This window comes from Rhinopithecus roxellana, chromosome 15, assembly GCF_007565055.1.
Source record: "Rhinopithecus roxellana isolate Shanxi Qingling chromosome 15, ASM756505v1, whole genome shotgun sequence".
In the NCBI taxonomy this organism is placed as follows: domain Eukaryota; kingdom Metazoa; phylum Chordata; class Mammalia; order Primates; family Cercopithecidae; genus Rhinopithecus; species Rhinopithecus roxellana.
The window spans coordinates 85,734,568-85,758,095 of NC_044563.1; the positions used below are offsets into that span (position 1 = coordinate 85,734,568).

The window sequence follows — 23,528 nt, forward strand, 5'->3', positions numbered from 1 at the left end:
CTTCCATTCTAATACAGCTCCATTTGTCAAAGTCTTGGCAAGATTCTTCGTTGCAGATTAGTTCAGGAAAAATTCCGAAGTAACCATAGAATCCAGAAAAGGGAGGTTTCCTTTCAAGCAACAGAAAACAAAGATTCACAAATAAATGTGTTCATTGTTGCCTGAGATATTGAGAACAGAAGAATCAGAACTCAGGCCAGGATTTAAAAGTGAAATTTCCTTTCCAACATAAAAATAGTTCCTCATTTCCCAATTTTAATTAACAACTCTAAAGGTGGATCTAATCCTTTTTACTCTTATAACCTCTTCAGCAGGTTCTGGATTCCCTGCTTGATCTCCTTGGTTCTCACACCATAAACAATGGGGTTCAGAGCTGGGGGAATGAGGTGGTGCAGGATGTTGAGCAGAATGGGGACATCGGGAGGAATTGTCTTCCTGGCCAGTTTAGTGATGACCAGAACCAGCAGGACTGTGCTGAAGAAGAAGATGAAGATGGAGTGGGAACCACACGTGCTCAAGGCCTTGGCCACAGCACCCTCAGCCTTGATCCTCAGCACAACTTTCAGTATAAAAGAATAGGAGATAACAATAAGGATAAGGTCAGAGCCCAACAGAGTCCAGCCTGCCACAAACTGGTACAGCTGATTGAAAGTGATATCATCACAAGAGAGTTTGGACACAGACAGGCTAGTGCAGATGCAGTTCTTGATTATGTTTCCCACACAGTATCTGAGCCTGGCAGAAAGCATGGGAACAGGAAGAGAAACAAAGGCATTCCGGGCTATAACAAAGACCACAGCCCTAGCCACAAACTGGTCAGTGATGATAGATGGGTATCTCAATGGATGGCAGATGGCCACATAATGGTCATAGGCCATGACCATGAATGTGCAGGACTCCATGGTCAAAAAACTGTTCATGATGAACATCTGGAGGAAGCAGAATGGAAAGCTGATTGACCTGAGTTCAAACCAGAAGATGGCCAGGACCTTGGGGATGACGGTGAGGCAGAGCATGATGTCCAGCAGGGAGAGGAGGCTGAGCAGGTAGAACAGGGGCTGGTGCAGAGAGGCCTCCAGCTGGATGGTGATCAGGAGGGTGGGTGATGTTAGCCCCCATGGCCAAGAGGAAGAGAAGGCTGAGGGTCAGGGACAGCCAGTGCTGCCAACTCTGGAAGTTGGGGAAGCAGATGAGGAGGAATTCAGAGACTGGAGCAGTGGAGTCATTGCTGGGTGATGCCATGTAAAGTTTCCTGATCAATCTGGAGACCCAGGGTACCTTAAAATGTAGGAGAGAAGTACAGAAACATAAAAAGTATGTGTTCTAAGCATAATAGAGTGTGAGTTTCCACTGAGGCCCTGTATCTGTCCAACAAAGTTTTTAAAATCACTGTCTTTGTCTTCCCTTATATTTAACCAAGTATGTATCATATGCCAGCCACAGTGTTTTATATTCTTTATCTCATTTCATCCTTTTAAAAAATACTAAGGAGTAATTAATATTGTTATCTTAATGTTACAGGTAACAAAATAGAGATAAAGGAAAATTGTAAGGAGAATCTTCTACCACCACACAGTTTAAAAACGAGCAATCACAAGTATCATCTATTGTCATGCATTTATATGATTTCAGTACACTTTACTAATTTTCACTTTACAATGATTTTCATTCATTCATTCATTCATTTCCCAACCCACTTATTCCAGTTCAGGGTTACAGGTGGTCCAAGCTTATCCCGGCAGCTTTGGGTTGGTTCCCAAAAGCTCAGGGAACCTGGACGACATTGCATTACAGGGAGCACTCACACACACAACCACTCAGTCACACTGGGAAAATTTAGACTTCAGCTGTACATCATTGGGATGTAGAAGGAAACTATTTGTGTCCCTGGAAAAAGTCCAGTCTGACATGGAGAGAATATGCAAACACCACACAGACAGTGGCCCCCGCCGGAAATCCATTTTTTTTCTTATCAATGTTATAATGACACAACATTGTGTGAAATGACATTACATGAGGACCTGCTCTCATCAAATGAGCTGAAGTTCACTCATTTGATGGATTAGAAGTCAGGGAGTGAGTTTTAGGCAAGTAAATCTATGCAGGAATCCACTTACCTGGTAAGTAAAATTACCTGTTCTTCCTTGTGACCAGGATCCAATTATCCTTAGCATATGTAATTTACATTCTGTAAACTCATCTGCTTTGATTATAGCTGTTTCTTTTGTGGGGTATCATTTGTTTTCCCTGACTCTAAGAAGGGTAACAGCAACGACTGTCACAGCCAAATAGACCGAAAGTAGCCAGGGAGTCATGGCAGGAAAAGAGAGGGAGCCTAGCTTTGGGAGGCCAAGGCAGGCAGATCATGAGGTCAGGAGTTCAAGATCAGCCTGGCCAACACCGTGAAACCCCGTCTCTACTAAAAATACAGAAATTAGCTGGGTGTGGTGGTGCATGCCTGTAATCCCAGCTACTTGGAAGACTGAGGCAGAATTGCTTGAACCAGACCCGGTGGGTGGAGGTTGCAGTGAGCCCACTGTACTCCAGCCTAGAGACAGAGCGAGACTCCATCTCAAAAAAAAAGAGAATAAAAGAATAACGAGAGGGAGCCTAGGAAGCGTATAATCAGCATAGCTACAATGACTGATCCTTCACCACTGTCCCATTTGGCAGGTCTTCTCTAAGAGGATTGAGGTGTCCATGAGAAGACATTAGAAGACTCTAGCTGCCAGAGAAGATAATGGAAGTATTTATTTAATCCAAGAACTTTCACCTTGAATATTCCAGATTTTCTAAACATAAACTATACAATATACATTTTTTAAAATCTACCCATTGTAGTCCTTTGAAACAAATCAAGAATTCAGGAGTTAAAACTGGAGTAGGCAAGTCTCCAACTCCCACCGCGAGTGACACAGAAGAGCGGTGATTTCTGCATCTTCAACTGAGGTACTGGGGTCATCTCACTAGGGAGTGCTGGACAATTGGTGTTCGTCAGCCGCTGCAGCCTGACCAGCTAGAGCTGAAGCAGGGCGAGGCATCGCCTCAATTGGGAAGCGCAAGGGGGAAGGGTATCCCTTTTCCTAGCCAGGGGAACTGAGACACACAACACCTGGAAAATCGGGTAACTACCACCCCAATACCGCGCTCTAAGCAAACGGGCACACCAGAAGAATATTTCCCTCACATGGCCAGGAGGGTCCCACGCCCACGGAGACTGCCTCATTGTTAACACAGCAGTCTGCAGCAATCTAACCGCGAGGCAACAGTGAGGCTGGGGGAGGGGCGCCCGCCATTGCTGAGGCTTAAGTAGTTAAACAAAGCCTCTGGGAAGCTCGAACTGGGTTGAGCTCACAGCAGCTCAAGGAAACCTGCCTGTCTCTATAGACTCCACCTCTGGGGGCAGGGCTCAGCTAAAAAAACAAGAGGGGAAGCAACAGAGGCCTGAGCAGACGCGAACGACTCTGTCTGACAGCTTTGAAGAGAGCAGTGTATCTCCCAACACGGAGGTTGAGAGCTGAGAAGGGACAGACTGCCTGCTCAAGTGGGTCACTGACCCCTTAGTAGCCTCACTGGGAGACATCCCCCATTAGGAGCAGTCTGACACCCCACACCTCACAGGGTGGAGTACACCCCTGAGAGGAAGCTTCCAAAGTAAGAATCAGACAGGTACACTCGCTGTTCAGCAATATTCCATCTTCTGCAACCTCTGCTGCTGATACCCAGGCAAACAGGGTCTGGAGTGGACCTCAAGCAATCTCCAGCAGACCTATAGCTGAGGGTCCTGACTGTCAGAAGGAAAACTATCAAACAGGAAGGACACCTATACCAAAACCCCATCAGTACGTCACCATCATCAAAGACCAGAGGCAGATAAAACCACAAAGATGGGGAAAAAGCAGGGCAGAAAAGCGGGAAATTCAAAAAATAAGAGCATATCTCCCCCTGCAAAGGAGCACAGCCCATCGCCAGCAACGGATCAAAGCTGGTCAGAGAATGACTTTGACGAGATGAGAGAAGAAGGCTTCAGTCCATCAAACTTCTCAGAGCTAAAGGAGGAATTACGTACCCAGCGCAAAGAAACTAAAAATCTTGAAAAAAGAGTGGAAGAATTGACAGCTAGACTAATTAATGCAGAGAAGTTCATAAACGAAATGACAGAGATGAAAACCATGACACGAGAAATACGTGACAAATGCACAAGCTTCAGAAACTGACTCGATCAAGTGGAAGAAAGAGTATCAGCGAATGAGGATCAAATGAATGAAATGAAGTGAGAAGAGAAACCAAAAGAAAAAAGAAGAAAAAGAAATGAACAAACCCTACAAGAAGTATGGGTTTATGTAAAAAGACCAAATCTATGTCTGATTGGGGTGCCTGAAAGTGAGGGGAAAAATGGAACCAAGTTGGAAAACACTCTTCAGGATATCATCCAGGAGAACTTCCCCAACCTAGTAGGGCAGGCCAACATTCAAATTCAGGAAATAGAGAGAACACCACAAAGATACTCCTCGAGAAGAGCGACTCCAAGACACATAATTGCCAGATTCACCAAAGTTGAAATGAAGGAAAAAATCTGAAGGGCAGCCAGAGAGAAAGGTAGGGTTACCCACAAAGGGAAGTCCATCAGACTAACAGCAGATCTCTCGGCAGAAACTCTACAAGCCAGAAGAGAGTGGGGGCCAATATTCAATGTTCTTAAAGAAAAGAATTTTCAACCCAGAATTTCATATCCAGCCAAACTAAGTTTCATAAGTGGAGGAGAAATAAAATCCTTTACAGATAAGCAAATGCTTAGAGATTTTGTCACCACCAGGCCTGCCTTACAAGAGACCCTGAAGGAAGCCCTAAACATGGAAAGGAACAACCGGTACCAGCCATTGCAAAAACATGCCAAAATGTAAAGACCATCGAGGCTAGGAAGAAACTGCATCAACTAACGAGCAAAATAACCAGTTAATATCATAATGGCAGGATCAAGTTCACACATAACAATATTAACCTTAAATGTTAATGGACTAAATGCTCCAATTGAAAGACACAGAGTGGCAAACTGGATAAAGAGTCAAGACCCATCAGTCTGCTGTATTCAGGAGACCCATCTCACATGCAGAGACATACACAGGCTCAAAATACAGGGATGGAGGAAGATCTACCAAGCAAATGGAGAACAAAAAAAAGCAGGGGTTGCATTCTTAGTCTCTGATAAAACAGACTTTAAAACATCAAAGATCAAAAGAGACAAAGAAGGCCATTACATAATGGTAAAGGGATCAATTCAACAGGAAGAGCTAACTATCCTAGATATAAATGCACCCAATACAGGAGCAGCCAGATTCATAAAGCAAGTGCTTAGAGACTTACAAAGAGACTTAGACTCCCATACAATACGAATACAATACTAATGGAAGACTTCAACACTCCACTGTCAACATTAGACAGATCAACGAGACAGAAAGTTAACAAGGATATCCAGGAATTGAACTCATCTCTGCACCAAGCGGACCTAATAGACACCTATAGAACTCTCCACCCCAAATCAACAGAATATACATTCTTCTCAGCACCACATTGCACTTATTCCAAAATTGACCACATAATTGGAAGTAAAGCACTCCTCAGCAAATGTACAAGAACAGAAATTATAACAAACTGTCTCTTAGACCACAGTGCAATCAAACGAAAACTCAGGACTAAGAAACTCAATCAAAACCGCTCAACTACATGGAAAATGAACAACCTGCTCCTGAATGACTACTGGGTACATAACGAAATGAAGCCAGAAATACAGATGTTCTTTGAAACCAATGAGAACAAAGATACAACATACCAAAATCTCTGGGACACATTTAAAGCAGTGTGTAGAGGGAAATTTATAGCACTAAATGCCCACAAGAGAAAGCTGGAAATATCTAACAGTGACACGCTAACATCACAATTAAAAGAACTAGAGAGGCAAGAGCAAACACATTCAAAAGCTAGCAGAAGGCAAGAAATAACTAAGATCAGAGCAGAACTGAAGGAGATAGAGACACAAAAAACCCTCCAAAAAATCAATGAATCCAGGAGTTGGTTTTTTGAAAAGATCAACAAAATTGACAGACTGCTAGCAAGACTAATAAAGAAGAAAAGAGAGAGGAATCAAATAGACGCAATAAAAAATGATAAAGGGGATATCACCACCGACCCCACAGAAATACAAACTACCATCAGAGAATACTATAAACACCTCTACGCAAATCAACTGGAAAATCTAACAGAAATGGAAAATTTCCTGGACACTTACATTCTCCCAAGACTAAACCAGGAAGAAGTTGAATCCCTGAATACACCAATAGCAGGCTCTGAAATTGAGGCAACAATTAATAGCCTACCCACCAAAAAAATCCAGGATCAGATGGATTCACCGCTGAATTCTACTAGAGGAACAAGGAGGAGCTGGTACCATTCCTTCTGAAACTATCCCAATCAATAGAAAAAGAGGGAATCCTCCCTAACTCATTTTATGAGGCCAACATCATCCTGATGCCAAAGCCTGGCAGAGACACAACAAAAAAAGAGAATTTTAGACCAATATCCCTGATGAACATCGATGCAAAAATCCTCAATAAAATACTGGCAAAACGGATTCAGCAGCACATCAAAAAGCTTATCCACCATGATCAAGTGGGCTTCATCCCTGGGATGCAAGGCTTGTTCAACATTCACAAATCAATAAACATAATCCAGCATATAAACAGAACCAAAGTCAAGAACCACGTGATTATATCAATAGATGCAGAAAAGGCCTTTGACAAAATTCAATAGCCCTTCATGCTAAAAACGCTCAATAAATTCGGTATTGATGGAACGTACCTCAAAATAATAAGAGCTATTTATGACAAACCCACAGCTAATATCATACTGAATGGGCAAAAACTGGAAAAATTCCCTTTGAAAACTGGTACAAGACAGGGATGCCCTCTCTCACCACTCCTATTCAACATAGTGTTGGAAGTTCTGGCTAGGGCAATCAGGCAAGAGAAAGAAATCAAGGGTATTGAGTTAGGAAAAGAAGAAGTCAAATTGTCCCTGTTTGCAGATGACATGATTGTATATATAGAAAACCCCATCGTCTCAGCCCAAAATCTCCTTCAGCTGATAAGCAACTTCAGCAAACTCTCAGGATACAAAATTAATGTGCAAAAACCCCAAGCATTCTTATACACCAGTAACAGACAAGCAGAGAGCCAAGTCAGGAATGAACTTCCATTCACAATTGCTTCAAAGACAATAAAATACCTAGGAATCCAACTTACAAGAGATGGAAAGGACCTCTTCAGGAGAACTACAAACCACTGCTCAGTGAAATCAAAGAGGACACAAACAAATGGAAGAACATACCATGCTCATGGATAGGAAGAATCAATATCGTGAAAATGGCCATACTCCCCAAGGTTATTTATAGATTCAATGCCATCCCCATCAAACTACCAATGAGTTTCTTCACAGAATTGGAAAAAACTGCTTTAAAGTTCATATGGAACCAAAAAAGAGCCCGCATTGCCAAGACAATCCTAAGTCAAAAGGACAAAGCTGGAGGCGTCACGCTACCTGACTTCAAACTATACTACAAGGCTATAGTAACCAAAACAGCATGGTACTGGTACCAAAACAGAGATATAGACCAATGGAACAGAACAGAGTCCTCAGAAATAATACCACACATCTACAGCCATCTGATCTTTGACAAACCTGAAAGAAACAAGAAATGGGGAAAGCATTCCCTATTTAATAAATGGTGCTGGGAAAATTGGCTAGCCATAAGTAGAAAGCTGAAACTGGATCCTTTCCTTACTCCTTATACGAAGATTAATTCAAGATGGATTAGAGACTTAAATGTTAGACCTAATACCATAAAAACCCTAGAAGAAAATCTAGGTAGTACCATTCAGGACATAGGCATGGGATAGGACTTCATGTCTAAAACACCAAAAGCAACGGCAGCAAAAGCCAAAATTGACAAATGTGATCTAATTAAACTGAAGAGCTTCTGCACAGCAAAAGAAACTACCATGAGAGTGAGCAGGCAAACTACAGAATGGGAGAAAATTTTTGCAATCTACTCATCTGACAAAGCGCTAATATCCAGAATCTACAAAGAACTCAAACACATTACAAGAAAAAAACAACCCCATCAAAAAGTGGGCAAAGGATATGAACAGACATTTCTCAAAAGAAGACATGCATACAGCCAACAGACACATGAAAAAATGCTCATCATCACTCGCCATCAGAGAAATGCAAATCAAAACCACAATGAGATACCATCTCACACCAGTTAGAATGGCAATCATTAAGAAGTCAGGAAACAACAGGTGTTGGAGAGGATGTGGAGAAATAGGAACACTTTTACACTGTTGGTGGGATTGTAAACTAGTTCAACCATTATGGAAAACAGTATGGCATTTCCTCAAGGATCTAGAACTAGATGTACCATATGACCCAGCCATCCCACTACTGGGTATATACCCAAAGGATTATAAATTATTCTACTACAAAGACACATGCACACTTTTGTTTATTGCGGCACTATTCACAATAGCAAAGACTTGGAATCAACCCAAATGTCCATCTGTGACAGACTGGATTAAGAAAATGTGGCACATATACACCATGGAATACTATGCAGCCATAAAAAAGGATGAGTTTGCATCCTTTGTAGGGACATGGAGGCAGCTGGAAACCATCATTCTTAGCAAACTATCACAAGAAGAGAAAACCAAACACCACATGTTCTCACTCATAGGTGGGAACTGAACAATGAGATCACTTGGACTCGGGAAGGGGAACATCACACACTGGGGCCTATTATGGGGAGGGGGGAGGGGGGAGGGATTGCACTGGGGAGTTATGCATGATATAAATGATGAATTGAAGGGTGCTGACGAATTGATGGGTGCAGCACACCAACATGGCACAAATATACATATGTAACAAACCTGCACGTTATGCACATGTACCCTAGAAACTAAAGTACAATAAAAAAAAAAAAAAAAAAAAAAAAAAAAAAAACCTGGAGTAGGCAAAATTATGTATCAGATCTGCCCTGCATTTTTTTTTTTTTTACCTTTACTGACCTAATTCAAGGGTGTATCAACTGCTAACTTTGTGTTATAATCTTTTTCATTATTTTTATTGTTATTATTATACTTTAATTCTAGGGTATTCTAGATGGCTGCACATGTGTGATATGATTTCTGAGGACTCTGTTCTGTTCCATTGGTCTATATCTCTGTTTTGGTACCAGTACCATGCTGTTTTGGTTACTGTAGCCTTGTAGTATAGTTTGAAGTCAGGTAGCGTGATGACTCCAGCTTTGTCCTTTTGACTTAGGATTGTCTTGGTAATGCAGGCTGTTTTTTGGTTCCATATGAACTTTAAAGCAGTTTTTTCCAATTCTGTGAAGAAACTCATTGGCAGCTTGATGGGGATGGGATTGAATCTATAAATAACCTTGGGCAGTATGGCCATTTTCACGATATTGATTCTTCCTATCCATGAGCATGGTATGTTCTTCCATTTGTTTGTGTCCTCTTTGATTTCACTGAGCAGTGGTTTGTAGTTCTCCTTGAAGAGGTCCTTTACATCCCTTGTAAGTTGGATTCCTAGGTATTTTATTGTCTTTGAAGCAATTGTGAATGGAAGTTCATTCCTGACTTGGCTCTCTGCTTGTCTGTTACTGGTGTATAAGAATGCTTGGGGTTTTTGCACATTAATTTTGTATCCTGAGACTTTGCTGAAGTTGCTTATCAGCTGAAGGAGATTTTGGGCTGAGACGATGGGGTTTTCTACATATACAATCATGTCATCTGCAAACAGGGACAATTTGACTTCTTCTTTTCTTAACTGAATACCCTTGATTTCTTTCTCTTGCCTGATTGCCCTAGCCAGAACTTCCAACACTATGTTGAATAGGAGTGGTGAGAGAGGGCATCCCTGTCTTGTACCAGTTTTCAAAGGGAATTTTTCCAGTTTTTGCCCATTCAGTATGATATTAGCTGTGGGTTTGTCATAAATAGCTATTATTATTTTGAGGTATGTTCCATCAATACCGAATTTATTGAGCGTTTTTAGCATGAAGGGCTGTTGAATTTTGTCAAAGGCCTTTTCTGCATCTATTGAGATAATCATGTGTTTTTTGTCTTTGGTTCTGTTTATATGCTGGATTTCATTTATTGATTTGCGAATGTTGAACCAGCCTTGCATCCCAGGGATGAAGCCCACTTGATCATGGTGGATAAGCTTTTTGATGCGCTGCTGAATCCGGTTTGCCAGTATTTTATTGAGGATTTTTGCATCGATGTGCATCAGGGATATTGGTCTAAAATTCTCTTTTTTTGTTGTGTCTCTGCCAGGCTTTGGTATCAGGATGATGTTGGCCTCATAAAATGAGTTAGGGAGGATTCCCTCTTTTTCTATTGATTGGAATAGTTTCAGAAGGAATGGTACCAGCTCCTCCTTGTACCTCTGGTAGAATTCAGCTGTGAATCCATCTGGTCCTGGACTTTTTTTGGTGGGTAGGCTATTAATTATTGCCTCAATTTCAGAGCCTGCTATTGGTGTATTCAGGGATTCAACTTCTTCCTGGTTTAGTCTTGGAAGAGTTTAAGTGTCCAGAAATTATCCATTTCTGTTAGATTTTCCAGTTGATTTGCGTAGAGGTGTTTATAGTATTCTCTGATGGTAGTTTGTATTTCTGTGGGGTGTGTGGTGATATCCCCTTTATCATTTTTTTATTACATCTATTTGATTCTTCTCTCTTTTCTTCTTTATTAGTCTTCCTAGTGGTCTGTCAATTTTGTTGATCTTTTCAAAAAACCAGCTCCTGGATTCATTGATTTTTTGGAGGGTCTTTTGTGTCTCTATCTCCTTCAGTTCTGCTCTGATCTTAGTTATTTCTTGCCTTCTGCTAGCTTTTGAATGTGTTTGCTCTTGCTTCTCTAGTTCCTTTAATTATGATGTTAGAGTGTCAATTTTAGATCTTTCCTGCTTTCTCTTGTGGGCATTTCGTGCTCTAAATTTCCCTCTACACATTACTTTAAATGTGTTGCAGAGATTCTGGTATGTTGTATCTTTGTTCTCATTGGTTTCAAAGAACATCTTTATTTCTGCCTTCATTTCGTTATGTACCCAGTAGTCATTCAGGAGCAGGTTGTTCAGTTTCCATGTAGTTGAGCGGTTTTGATTGAGTTTCTTAGTCCTGAGTTCTAGTTTGATTGCACTGTGGTCTGAGAGACAGTTTGTTATAATTTCTGTTCTTTTACATTTGCTGAGGAGTGCTTTACTTCCAATTATGTGGTCAATTTTGGAATAAGTGCAATGTGGTGCTGGGAAGAATGTATATTCTATTGATTTGTGGTGGAGACTTCTATAGATGTCTATTAGGTCTGCTTGCTGCAGAGATGACTTCAATTCCTGGATATCCTTGTTGACTTTCTGTCTCACTGATCTGTCTAATGTTGACAGTGGGGTGTTGAAGTCTCCCGTTATTGTTGTATGGGAGTCTAAGTCTCTTTGTAAGTCTCTAAGGGCTTGCTTTATGAATCTGGGTGCTCCTGTATTGGGTGTATACATATTTAGGCTAGTTAGCTCTGCCTGTTGAATTGATCCCTTTACCATTATGTAATGGCCTTCTTTGTCTGTTTGATCTTTGATGGTTTAAAGTCTGTTTTATCAGAGACTAAGAATGCAACCCCTGCTTTTTTATGTTCTCCTTTTGCTTGGTAGATCTTCCTCCATCCCTGTATTTTGAGCCTATGTATGTCTCTGCATGTGAGATGGGTCTCCTGAATACAGCAGAATGATGGGTCTTGTTTCTTTATCCAGTTTGCCAGTCTGTGTCTTTTAATTGGAGCATTAAGTCCATTTACATTTAAGGTTAATATTGTTATGTGTGAACTTGATCCTGCCATTATGATATTAACTGGTTATTTTGCTCATTAGTTGATGCAATTTCTTCCTAGCCTCGATGGTCTTTACATTTTGGCATGTTTTTGCAATGGCTGGTACCGGTTGTTCCTTTCCATGTTTAGGGCATCCTTCAGGGTCTCTTGTAAGGCAGGCCTGGTGGTGACAAAATCTCTAAGCATTTGCTTATCTGTAAAGGATTTTATTTCTCCTTCACTTATGAAACTTAGTTTGGCTGGATATGAAATTCTGGGTTTAAAATTTTTTTCTTTTAGATTGTTGAATATTGGCCCCCACTCTCTTCTGGCTTGTAGAGTTTCTGCTGAGAGATCTGCTGTTAGTCTGATGGGCTTCCCTTTGTGGGTAACCCGACCTTTCTCTCTGGCTGCCCTTCAGATTTTTTCCTTCATTTCAACTTTGGTGAATCTGGCAATTATGTGTCTTGGAGTCACTCTTCTGGAGGAGTATCTTGGTGGTGTTCTCTGTATTTCCTGAATTTGAATGTTGGCTTGCCCTACTAGGTTGGGGAAGTTCTCCTGGATGATATCCTGAAGAGTGTTTTCCAACTTGGTTCCATTTTTCCCCTCACTTTCAGGCACCCCAATCAGACGTAGATTTGGTCTTTTTACATAATCCCATACTTCTTGCAGGCTTTGCTCATTTCTTTTTTTTTTTTTTTTTTTTTTATACCTGATCCAAAATATTTATTATAAAATTGATACAAACAGAGAGAGTATGGCTAAGTCATATAAACTACAATACTGACTCACAGAGTGAGAGTAAAATTCTTCCCTGTGTTTATTTCTTTTTTTTTTTTTTTTTTTTTTTTTTTTTTTTTTATTATACTTTAAGTTCTAGGGTACATGTGCATAACGTGCAGGTTTGTTACATATGTATACTTATGCCATGTTGGTGTGCTGCACCCATCAACTCGTCAGCACCCATCAATTCATCATTTATATCATGTATAACTCCCCAATGCAATCCCTCCCTCCTCCCCCCTCCCCCCTCCCCATGATAGACCCCAGTGTGTGATGTTCCCCTTCCCGAGTCCAAGTGATCTCATTGTTCAGTTCCCACCTATGAGTGAGAACATGCGGTGTTTGGTTTTCTCTTCTTGTGATAGTTTGCTAAGAATGATGGTTTCCAGCTGCATCCATGTCCCTACAAAGGACGCAAACTCATCCTTTTTTATGGCTGCATAGTATTCCATGGTGTATATGTGCCACATTTTCTTAATCCAGTCTGTCACAGATGGACATTTGGGTTGATTCCAAGTCTTTGCTATTGTGAATAGTGCCGCAATAAACATACGTGTACATGTGTCTTTGTAGTAGACTAATTTATAATCCTTTGGGTATATACCCAGTAGTGGGATGGCTGGGTCATATGGTACATCTAGTTCTAGATCCTTGAGGAATTGCCATACTGTTTTCCATAATGGTTGAACTAGTTTACAATCCCACCAACAGTGTAAAAGTGTTCCTATTTCTCCACATCCTCTCCAACACCTGTTGTTTCCTGACTTCTTAATGATTGCCATTCTAACTGGTGTGAGATGGTATCTCATTGTGGTTTTGATTTGCATTTCTCTGATGGCCAGTGATGATGAGCATTTTTTCATGTGTCTGTTGGCTGTATGAATATCTTCTTTTGAGAAATGTCTGTTCATATCCTTTCCCCACTTTTTGATGGGGTTGTTTGTTTTTTTCTCGTATATTTGTTTGAGTTCTTTGTAGATTCTGGATATTAGCCCTTTGTCAGATGAGTAGGTTGCAAAAATTTTCTCCCATTCTGTAGGTTGCCTGTTCACTCTGATGGTAGTTTCTTTTGCTGTGCAAAAGCTCTTTAGTTTAATTAGATCCCATTTGTCAATTTTGGCTTTTGCTGCCGTTGCTTTTGGTGTTTTAGACATGAAGTCCTTGCCCAAGCCTATGTCCTGAATGGTACTACCTAGATTTTCTTCTAGGGTTTTTATGGTATTAGGTCTAACATTTAAGTCTCTAATCCATCTTGAATTAATCTTCGTATAAGGGGTAAGGAAAGGATCCAGTTTCAGCTTTCTACTTATGGCTAGCCAATTTTCCCAGCACCATTTATTAAATAGGGAATCCTTTCCCCATTTCTTGTTTCTCTCAGGTTTGTCAAAGATCAGATGGCTGTAGATGTGCGGTATTATTTGTGAGGACTCTGTTCTGTTCCATTAGTCTATATCTCTGTTTTGGTACCAGTACCATGCTGTTTTGGTTACTGTAGCCTTGTAGTATAGTTTGAAGTCAGGTAGCGTGACGCCTCCAGCTTTGTCCTTTTGACTTAGGATTGTCTTGGCAATGCGGGCTCTTTTTTGGTTCCATATGAACTTTAAAGCAGTTTTTTCCAATTCTGTGAAGAAAGTCATTGGTAGCTTGATGGGGATGGCATTGAATCTATAAATAACCTTGGGGAGTATGGCCATTTTCACGATATTGATTCTTCCTATCCATGAGCATGGTATGTTCTTCCATTTGTTTGTGTCCTCTTTGATTTCACTGAGCAGTGGTTTGTAGTTCTCCTTGAAGAGGTCCTTTACATCCTGTGTAAGCTGGATTCCTAGGTATTTTATTCTCTTTGAAGCAATTGTGAATGGAAGTTCATTCCTGATTTGGCTCTCTGCTTGTCTGTTACTGGTGTATAAGAATGCTTGTGATTTTTGCACATTGATTTTGTATCCTGAGACTTTGCTGAAGTTGCTTATCAGCTGAAGGAGATTTTGGGCTGAGACGATGGGGTTTTCTAAATATACAATCATGTCATCTGCAAACAGGGACAATTTGACTTCTTCTTTTCCTAACTGGATACCCTTGATTTCTTTCTCTTGCCTGACTGCTCTAGCCAGAACTTCCAACACTATGTTGAATAGGAGTGGTGAGAGAGGGCATCCCTGTCTTGTGCCAGTTTTCAAAGGGAATTTTTCCAGTTTTTGCCCATTCAGTATGATATTAGCTGTGGGTTTGTCATAAATAGCTCTTATTATTTTGAGGTATGTTCCATCAATACCGAATTTATTGAGCGTTTTTAGCATGAAGGGCTGTTGAATTTTGTCAAAAGCCTTTTCTGCATCTATTGAGACAATCATGTGGTTCTTGTCTTTGGTTCTGTTTATATGCTGGATTACGTTTATTGATTTGCGAATGTTGAACCAGCCTTGCATCCCAGGGATGAAGCCCACTTGATCATGGTGGATAAGCTTTTTGATGTGCTGCTGAATCCGGTTTGCCAGTATTTTATTGAGGATTTTTGCATCAATGTTCATCAGGGATATTGGTCTAAAATTCTCTTTTTTTGTTGTGTCTCTGCCAGGCTTTGGTATCAGGATGATGTTGGCCTCATAAAATGAGTTAGGGAGGATTCCCTCTTTTTCTATTGATTGGAATAGTTTCAGAAGGAATGGTACCAGCTCCTCCTTGTACCTCTGGTAGAATTCAGCTGTGAATCCATCTGGTCCTGGACTTTTTTTGGTGGGTAGGCTATTAATTGTTGCCTCAATTTCAGAGCCTGCTATTGGTCTATTCAGGGATTCAACTTCTTCCTGGTTTAGCCTTGGGAGAGTGTAAGTGTCCAGGAAATTATCCATTTCTTCTAGATTTTCTAGTTGATTTGCGTAGAGGCGTTTATAGTATTCTCTGATGGTAGTTTGTATTTCTGTGGGGTCAGTGGTGATATCCCCTTTATCATTTTTTATTGCATCTATTTGATTCCTCTCTCTTTTTTTCTTTATTAGCCTTGCTAGCGGTCTGTCAATTTTGTTGATCTTTTCAAAAAACCAACTCCTGGATTCATTGATTTTTTGGAGGGTTTTTTGTGTCTCTATCTCCTTCAGTTCGGCTCTGATCTTAGTTATTTCTTGCCTTCTGCTAGCTTTTGAATGTGATTGCTCTTGCCTCTCTAGTTCTTTTAATTGTGATGTTAGAGTGTCAATTTTAGATCTTTCCTGCTTTCTCTTGTGGGCATTTAGTGCTATAAATTTCCCTCTACACACTGCTTTAAATGTGTCCCAGAGATTCTGGTATGTTGTATCTTTGTTCTCATTGGTTTCAAAGAACATCTTTATTTCCGCTTTCATTTCGTTATGTACCCAGTAGTCATTCAGGAGCAGGTTGTTCAGTTTCCATGTAGTCGAGCGGTTTTGATTGAGTTTCTTAGTCCTGAGTTCTAGTTTGATTGCACTGTGGTCTGAGAGACAGTTTGTTATAATTTCTGTTCTTTTACATTTGCTGAGGAGTACTTTACTTCCAATTATGTGGTCAATTTTGGAATAAGTGCGATGTGGTGCTGAGAAGAATGTATATTCTGTTGATTTGGGGTGGAGAGTTCTATAGATGTCTATTAGGTCCGCTTGGTGCAGAGATGAGTTCAATTCCTGGATATCCTTGTTAACTTTCTGTCTCGTTGATCTGTCTAATGTTGACAGCGGAGTGTTGAAGTCTCCCATTATTATTGTATGGGAGTCTAAGTCTCTTTGTAAGTCTCTAAGGACTTGCTTTATGAATCTGGGTGCTCCTGTATTGGGTGCATATATATTTAGGAGAGTTAGCTCTTCCTGTTGAATTGATCCCTTTACCATTATGTAATGGCCTTCTTTGTCTCTTTTGATCTTTGATGGTTTAAAGTCTGTTTTATCAGAGACTAGGATTGCAACCCCTGCTTTTTTTTGTTCTCCATTTGCTTGGTAGATCTTCCTCCATCCCTTTATTTTGAGCCTATGTGTGTCTCTGCATGTGAGATGGGTCTCCTGAATACAGCAGACTGATGGGTCTTGACTCTTTATCCAGTTTGCCAGTCTGTGTCTTTTAATTGGAGCATTTAGTCCATTTACATTTAAGGTTAATATTGTTATGTGTGAACTTGATCCTGCCATTATGATATTAACTGGTTATTTTGCTCGTTAGTTGATGCAGTTTCTTCCTAGCCTCGATGGTCTTTACATTTTGCCAAGTTTTTGCGATGGCTGGTACCGGTTGTTCCTTTCCATGTTTAGGGCTTCCTTCAGGGTCTCTTGTAAGGCAGGCCTGGTGGTGACAAAATCTCTAAGCATTTGCTTATCTGTAAAGGATTTTATTTCTCCTTCACTTATGAAACTTAGTTTGGCTGGATATGAAATTCTGGGTTTAAAATTCTTTTCTTTAAGAACGTTGAATATTGGCCCCCACTCTCTTCTGGCTTGTAGAGTTTCTGCCGAGAGATCTGCTGTTAGTCTGATGGGCTTCCCTTTGTGGGTGACCCGACCTTTCTCTCTGGCTGCCCTTAAGATTTTTTCCTTCATTTCAACTTTGGTGAATCTGGCAATTATGTGTCTTGGAGTTGCTCTTCTGGAGGAGTATCTTTGTGGCGTTCTCTGTATTTCCTGAATTTGAATGTTGGCCTGCCCTACTAGGTTGGGGAAGTTCTCCTGGATGATATCCTGAAGAGTGTTTTCCAACTTGGTTCCATTTTCCCCCTCACTTTCAGGCACCCCAATCAGACGTAGATTTGGTCTTTTTACGTAATCCCATACTTCTTGCAGGCTTTGCTCATTTCTTTTTCTTCTTTTTTCTTTTGGTTTCTCTTCTCCCTTCATTTCATTCATTTGATCTTCAATCGCTGATACTCTTTCTTCCAGTTGATCGAGTCGGTTACTGAAGCTTGTGCATTTGTCACGTATTTCTCGTGTCATGGTTTTCATCTCTGTCATTTCGTTTATGATCTTCTCTGCATTAATTAGTCTAGCTGTCAATTCTTCCACTCTTTTTTCAAGATTTTTAGTTTCTTTGCGCTGGGTACGTAATTCCTCCTTTAGCTCTGATAAGTTTGATGGACTGAAGCCTTCTTCTCTCCTCTCGTCCAAGTCATTCTCTGACCAGCTTTGATCCGTTGCTGGTGATGGGCTGCGCTCCTTTGCAGGGGGAGATGCGCTCTTATTTTTTGAATTTCCAGCTTTTCTGCCCTGCTTCTTCCCCATCTTTGTGGTTTTATCTGTCTCTGGTCTTTGATGGTGGTGACGAACTGATGGGGTTTTGGTATAGGTGTCCTTCCTGTTTGATAGTTTTCCTTCTGACAGTCAGAAGGACTCTCTGTTGGTCTGTTGGAGATTGCTTGAGGTCCACTCCAGACCCTGTTTGCCTGGGTATCAGCAGCAGAGGTTGCCGAAGATAGAATATTGCTGAACAGCGAGTGTACCTGTCTGATTCTTCCTTTGGAAGTGTCCTCTCAGGGGTGTACTCCACCCTGTGAGGTGTGGGGTGTCAGACTGCCCCTAGTGGGGGATTTCTCCCAGCTAGGCTACTCAGGGGTCAGGGACACACCTGAGCAGGCAGTCTGTCCGTTCTCAGATCTCAACCTCCGCGTTGGGAGATCCGCGGCTCTCCCCAAAGCTGTCAGACAGAGTCGTTCGCGTCTGCACCGGCTCCCGCTACTTCCCCTGTTGGTCTTCAGCTGTGCGCTGTCCCCAGAGGTGGAGACTACAGAGACAGGCAGGCTTCCTTGAGCTGCTGTGAGCTCCACCCAGTTCGAGCTTCCCAGCGGCTTTGTTTACCTACTTAAGCCTCAGCAATGGCGGGCGCCCCTCCCCCAGCCTCGCTGCTGCCTTGCGGATAGATCACGGCAGACTGCTGTGTTAGCAGTGAGGGAGGCTTCGTGGGCGTGGGACCCTCCCGGCCAGGTGTGGGATATATTCTCCTGGAATGCCTGTATGCTTACAGCGCAGTATTGGGGTGGGAGTTACCCGATTTTCCAGGTGTTGTGTGTCTCAGTTCCCCTGGCTAGGAAAACGGATCCCCTTCCCCCTTGCGCTTCCAGGTGAGGCGATGCCTCGCCCTGCTTCAGCTCTCGCTGGTCAGGCTGCAGCAGCTGACCAGCACCGATTGTCCGGCACTCCCTAGTGAGATGACCCCAGTACCTCAGTTGAAAATGCAGAAATCACCGGTCTTCTGTGTCGCTCGCGCTGGGAGTTGGAGACTGGAGTTGTTCCTATTCGGCCATCTTGCTCCGCCCCCCGCTCATTTCTTTTTCTTCTTTTTTCTTTTGGTTTCTCTTCTCACTTCATTTCATTCATTTGATCCTCAATCGCTGATACTCTTTCTTCCAGTTGATCGAGTCGGTTACTGATGCTTGTGGATTTGTCACGTATTTCTCGTGTCATGGTTTTCATCTCTGTCATTTCGTTTATGACCTTCTCTGCATTAATTAGTCTAGCTGTCAATTCTTCCACTCTTTTTTCAAGATTTTTAGTTTCTTTGCACTGCGTATGTAATTCCTCCTTTAGCTCTGAGAAGTTTGATTGACTGAAGCCTTCTTCTCTCATCTCGTCAAAGTCATTCTCCATCCAGCTTTGATCCGTTGCTGGCGATGAGCTGCGCTCCTTTGCAGGGGGAGATGCGCTCTTATTTTTTGAATTTCCAGCTTTTCTGCCCTGCTTTTTCCCCATCTTTGTGGTTTTATCTGCCTCTGGTCTTTGATGATGGTGACGTACTGATGGGGTTTTGGTGTAGGTGTCTTTCCTGTTTGATAGTTTTCCTTCTAACAGTCAGGACCCTCAGCTGTAGGTTTGTTGGGGATTGCTTGAGGTCCACTCCAGACCCTGTTCGCCTAGTATCAGCAGCAGAGGTTGCAGAAGATAGAATATTGCTGAACAGCAAGTGTGCCTGTCTGATTCTTACTTTGGAAGCTTCCTCTCAGGAGTGTACTCCACTGTGTGAGGTGTGGGGTATCAGTCTTCCCCTAGTTGAGGATGTCTCCCAGTTAGGCTACTCAGGGTTCAGGGACACACTTGAGCAGGCAGTCTGTCCCTTCTCAGATCTCAGCCTCCGTTTTGGGAGATCCACTGCTCTCTTCAAAGCCGTCAGACAGAGTCGCTTCATCTGCAGAGGTTTCTGCTGCTTTTTTTGTTGTTGTTATTGTTGTTGTTGTTTAGCTGTGCCCTGTCCCCAGAGGTGAGGTCCACAGAGACAGGCAGGCTTCCTTGAGCTGCTGTGAGCTCCACCCAGTTCCAGCTTCCCAGGGGCTTTGTTTACCTACTTAAGCCTCAACAATGGTGGGCGCCCCTCCCCCAGCCTCGCTGCTGCCTTGCAGTTAGAGCCCAGACTGCTCTGCTAGCAATGAGGGAGGCTCCGTTGGTGTGGGACCCTCCCAGCCTGGTGTGGGATATATTCTCCTGGTGTGCCAGTTTGCTTAAAGTGCAGTATTGTGGTGGGAGTTACCCAATATTCCAGGTGTTGTGTGTCTCAGTTCCCCTGGCTAGGAAAAGGGATTCCCCTTCCCCCTTGTACTTCCCAGGTGAGGCGATGCCTCACCCTGCTTCAGCGCTCACTGGTCGGGCTGCAGCGCCTGACCAGCACCAATTGTCCGGCACTCCCTAGTGAGATGAACCCAGTACCTCAGTTGAAAATGCAGAAATCACCGGCCTTCTGTGTCGCTGGCGCTGAGAGTTGGAGACTGGAGCTCTTCCTATTCGGCCATCTTGCTTCGCCCCCTGCCCTGCATTTCAATATCTAATTAGGAAAATGACTCAGTGTGAATTTGAGAAATAAGATTGAACTAATTCACCTTATCTGTAAAGCCTTCTCCTTTCCAATTGTCTCAAGTATGGCTACTCTGAATGGCTTGATCTATTTGAACAAGTGAGAAAACAGTGTTTTCTTAGCTCCTGGTCAGAATGCTAAAGACAGCAGTACATCACATAGATTAAGCAAAAATCATTATCTTTTGAGAACTTACCTAATTAATAGAGAAAATTGACTTGCAAACATTTATAATGCAGTACAGTTGTGGCTCTAATAATAACAATCATAAAATTAGGGGGCAATATTTCTGATAATGAAGCAGGTCTAAAAGTTAGCCTCAAGCAGAAACAAATGACAATTCTGGCTCTTATACTGATTGTGTAAACCTAAAAGCTATTTCAATTCCATATTGTTTTCTCACAAATGAAATAGAAAAAGTAATATGTAACTTTAGGTGCTATTGTGGGAAGGAAAGGGGGCTGTCATATTCTGAAGTTCTGTTAGGTCAAAAGATGCAACAAGCTAAGAGCATCAAAGGACAAAAAAATAAAATGAGGTAACAGTTCCTGGGTGAGAATAAGGACTGTCCTTTTAGGCAAAGGTAAAAACAAAAAACCTGCCTCCATGGATGTTAAGTAATGACTAGTAATGAAGCACTAGGCGCTACTGGATCCCAAGTTCTTTGGGGAAAACGAGGCGGGAGAGTAGAGTATCAAAAGATGTTTAAAGGGAAGCAGTGGCAGCCTTGAGAGGATCCTTAGAAGTCTGTCTGATAGTAGGCATTGTCACATACACTGTAGGGAATCAGAATATTTGAAAAGGAACATGATATGCAATAGATGGTGTCTTAGACCACTTTAACTGATAAAATAAAATACCATAAACTGGGTGGCTTGTAAACAACAAGCATTCAAACCTCATAGTTCTGGAAGCTAAGAAGCATAAGATCAAAGTGCCAGCAGATTCAGTGTCTGGCTAGATCTCATTTCTTAGTTCAGAGGTGGCACCTTCTCATTGTGTCCCAACATGGTGGAAGGGGCTAGTTAGCTCTCTACCATCTCTTTTATAGAGGGACCATTCTCAATCATGAGCCCTCATAACCTAATTACCTCACAAAGGTTCCACTTTCTAATACCATCACCCTGGAAGTGGGAGGGAGGTTAGGATTTCAACACAAGAATTTTCTGAAGACACAAACATTGAGACCATAGCAGACAGGTCAAAGGGGAATCACAGAAGGTAGGGAGGCTTTTTGGAGAGTCCAAAATAGTTCAAAGGACAAGTGATTAAAATCTGAACAGAAGTAATAACCATGTAAATGGAGAAGAAAGGATAATTTTGAGGGGTGAGGAGGGCTACAAGAAAATTTAGTGTAAGAAAGGTTAAGGGGACAGACAAAGGCTGGAGTCAGGTATGTCTCCCAGATTTTTTAGCGAATACAGGAAGACATATGTTCTTTTTGAGCTTCCTGTAGCACTGATAGATTCTTCCAGGTAATAATGTATTTTTAGCTTTCATAGTTACTTTGTAATTCCTTAATAGCTGGAATGATTTTTCCTCCCTCTGAATTTTTCTCAGTGAAACCGAAAACTCCTAATCTGAGAAATGAAGAATTGTTGGCCATCTGGGGCGTTGTTTTGGCTCTTCGGTATGCCAACTCAATCAGTTCATACTCATAGACTGATTATTCACAAAGGAGTGGTCATTGTGGTTATTCATTCTAAGTGTCAATGAGCAAAACATGGTCTCTGACCATGAGTCATTAACAGTTTGGAAAAGTCAGACAGATTCTGAACTAAACAAAATGGTAATGGAAGATCTGAGCCCAGCTATGATTGCCTAGAAGGAGTAGTCACCTAGGTTCATAGATAAATTCAGACTAGGGAAGAAAAGAATATTATGACCTAGCTAGGCAAGAGGCTTGGCCTCATAGCTATGATGTAGTTAGGGGTCTTTGAGCCTACAGAAGTTTTGAGTCTACAAGCCATAAAATGACTTAGCCTCAGCTCTGAGGGAAATCACAGCCATTGGTCAGTAATGCTTGTGCCAGAACCTAAGTACTGTGGCAAGGTTGCCATATACTACACTAGGCCTTATTGAAAGAGTTCTATCTCATTTTCATACCAGGCTCCTGGATTCCCTCTCCACTCATCAGCTTCCTCTTCCTCATAATTTCCTTGGCCTCACCTTGAGACTCACCAGCTTCAGAAGGCTGTACTGCTGCTATTTCTTGCTGTTTTCTACAAGAGCTGCAGAGGCTGATTTTATGGACCCTGACTCCACTAGTCCCTTCCCTCCACACTGCTCACAAGAGTTAGTGCCATTATTAGGCACCTGGGTCCTAAGGCCCTATGGTCCATGTCCCAGGAGAGTATGTTGTGAAAGGTGTTCAGCATTGGGAGTAGAGTGAGGATGAACGAGTTCAAAGGCACTTGGGAAGTCTAATTAATGAAAATGGCATTATCTAGGTAAAATAAGCCAGACACAGAAAGAAAAATATTGCAAAATCTCACATTATGTGTGAAATCTTAAAAAGTCAAATTCATAGAAGCAAAGAGTAGATTGGTGGTTACCAAGGGGCAGGGAGAGAGGGAAATGGAGAGATGTTTATCAAAGGGTATAAAATTTCTGTTAAAAGTATGAATAGATCTAGAGATCTAATGTGAAGTGTGGGGATGGGAATAATGTTTTATCATATGCTTAAAATTTGCTAAGACAATAGATCTTAAGAGTTCCCACCACAAAAAAAGGTAACCATGTGAAGCAATGGATGTGTTAATTAGTGTAACTGTAGTATTCAGTGTGATACACTCTATGTGTATCAAAACATCACTTTGTACACTTTATATATAATTTTATTTTAAAAATAAGAAAGGAAAGATAGGAAGAAAGGAGGGAAGAGAAAGAAAAAGAAAAAGAAATCCTAGAAAAAGAAAAGCGTAAGGAAATTGAGTGATGGGAATTCTTTCAGGATAATTTCTCTGAATACACTAGTGACAAAGAAACTGAATCAGGCTATCGTCAGCACTATAACTCTAGAGGGAAGTACTAGAGGAACATTCC

At 41.7% G+C, this 23,528-nt stretch overlaps 1 protein-coding gene across 1 annotated transcript; it reads right to left on the reverse strand.

The window, feature by feature from the left end:
• Positions 1–296: 296 nt before the first annotated feature.
• On the reverse strand, positions 297–1,387 carry LOC104677269 (olfactory receptor 56A4). Its single transcript, XM_010382250.2, is given in 2 exon segments — positions 297–1,103; positions 1,105–1,387. Coding segments are annotated over 2 exon segments (945 nt in total). The 5' UTR covers positions 1,243–1,387.
• Between the last annotated feature and the right edge of the window lie 22,141 nt (positions 1,388–23,528).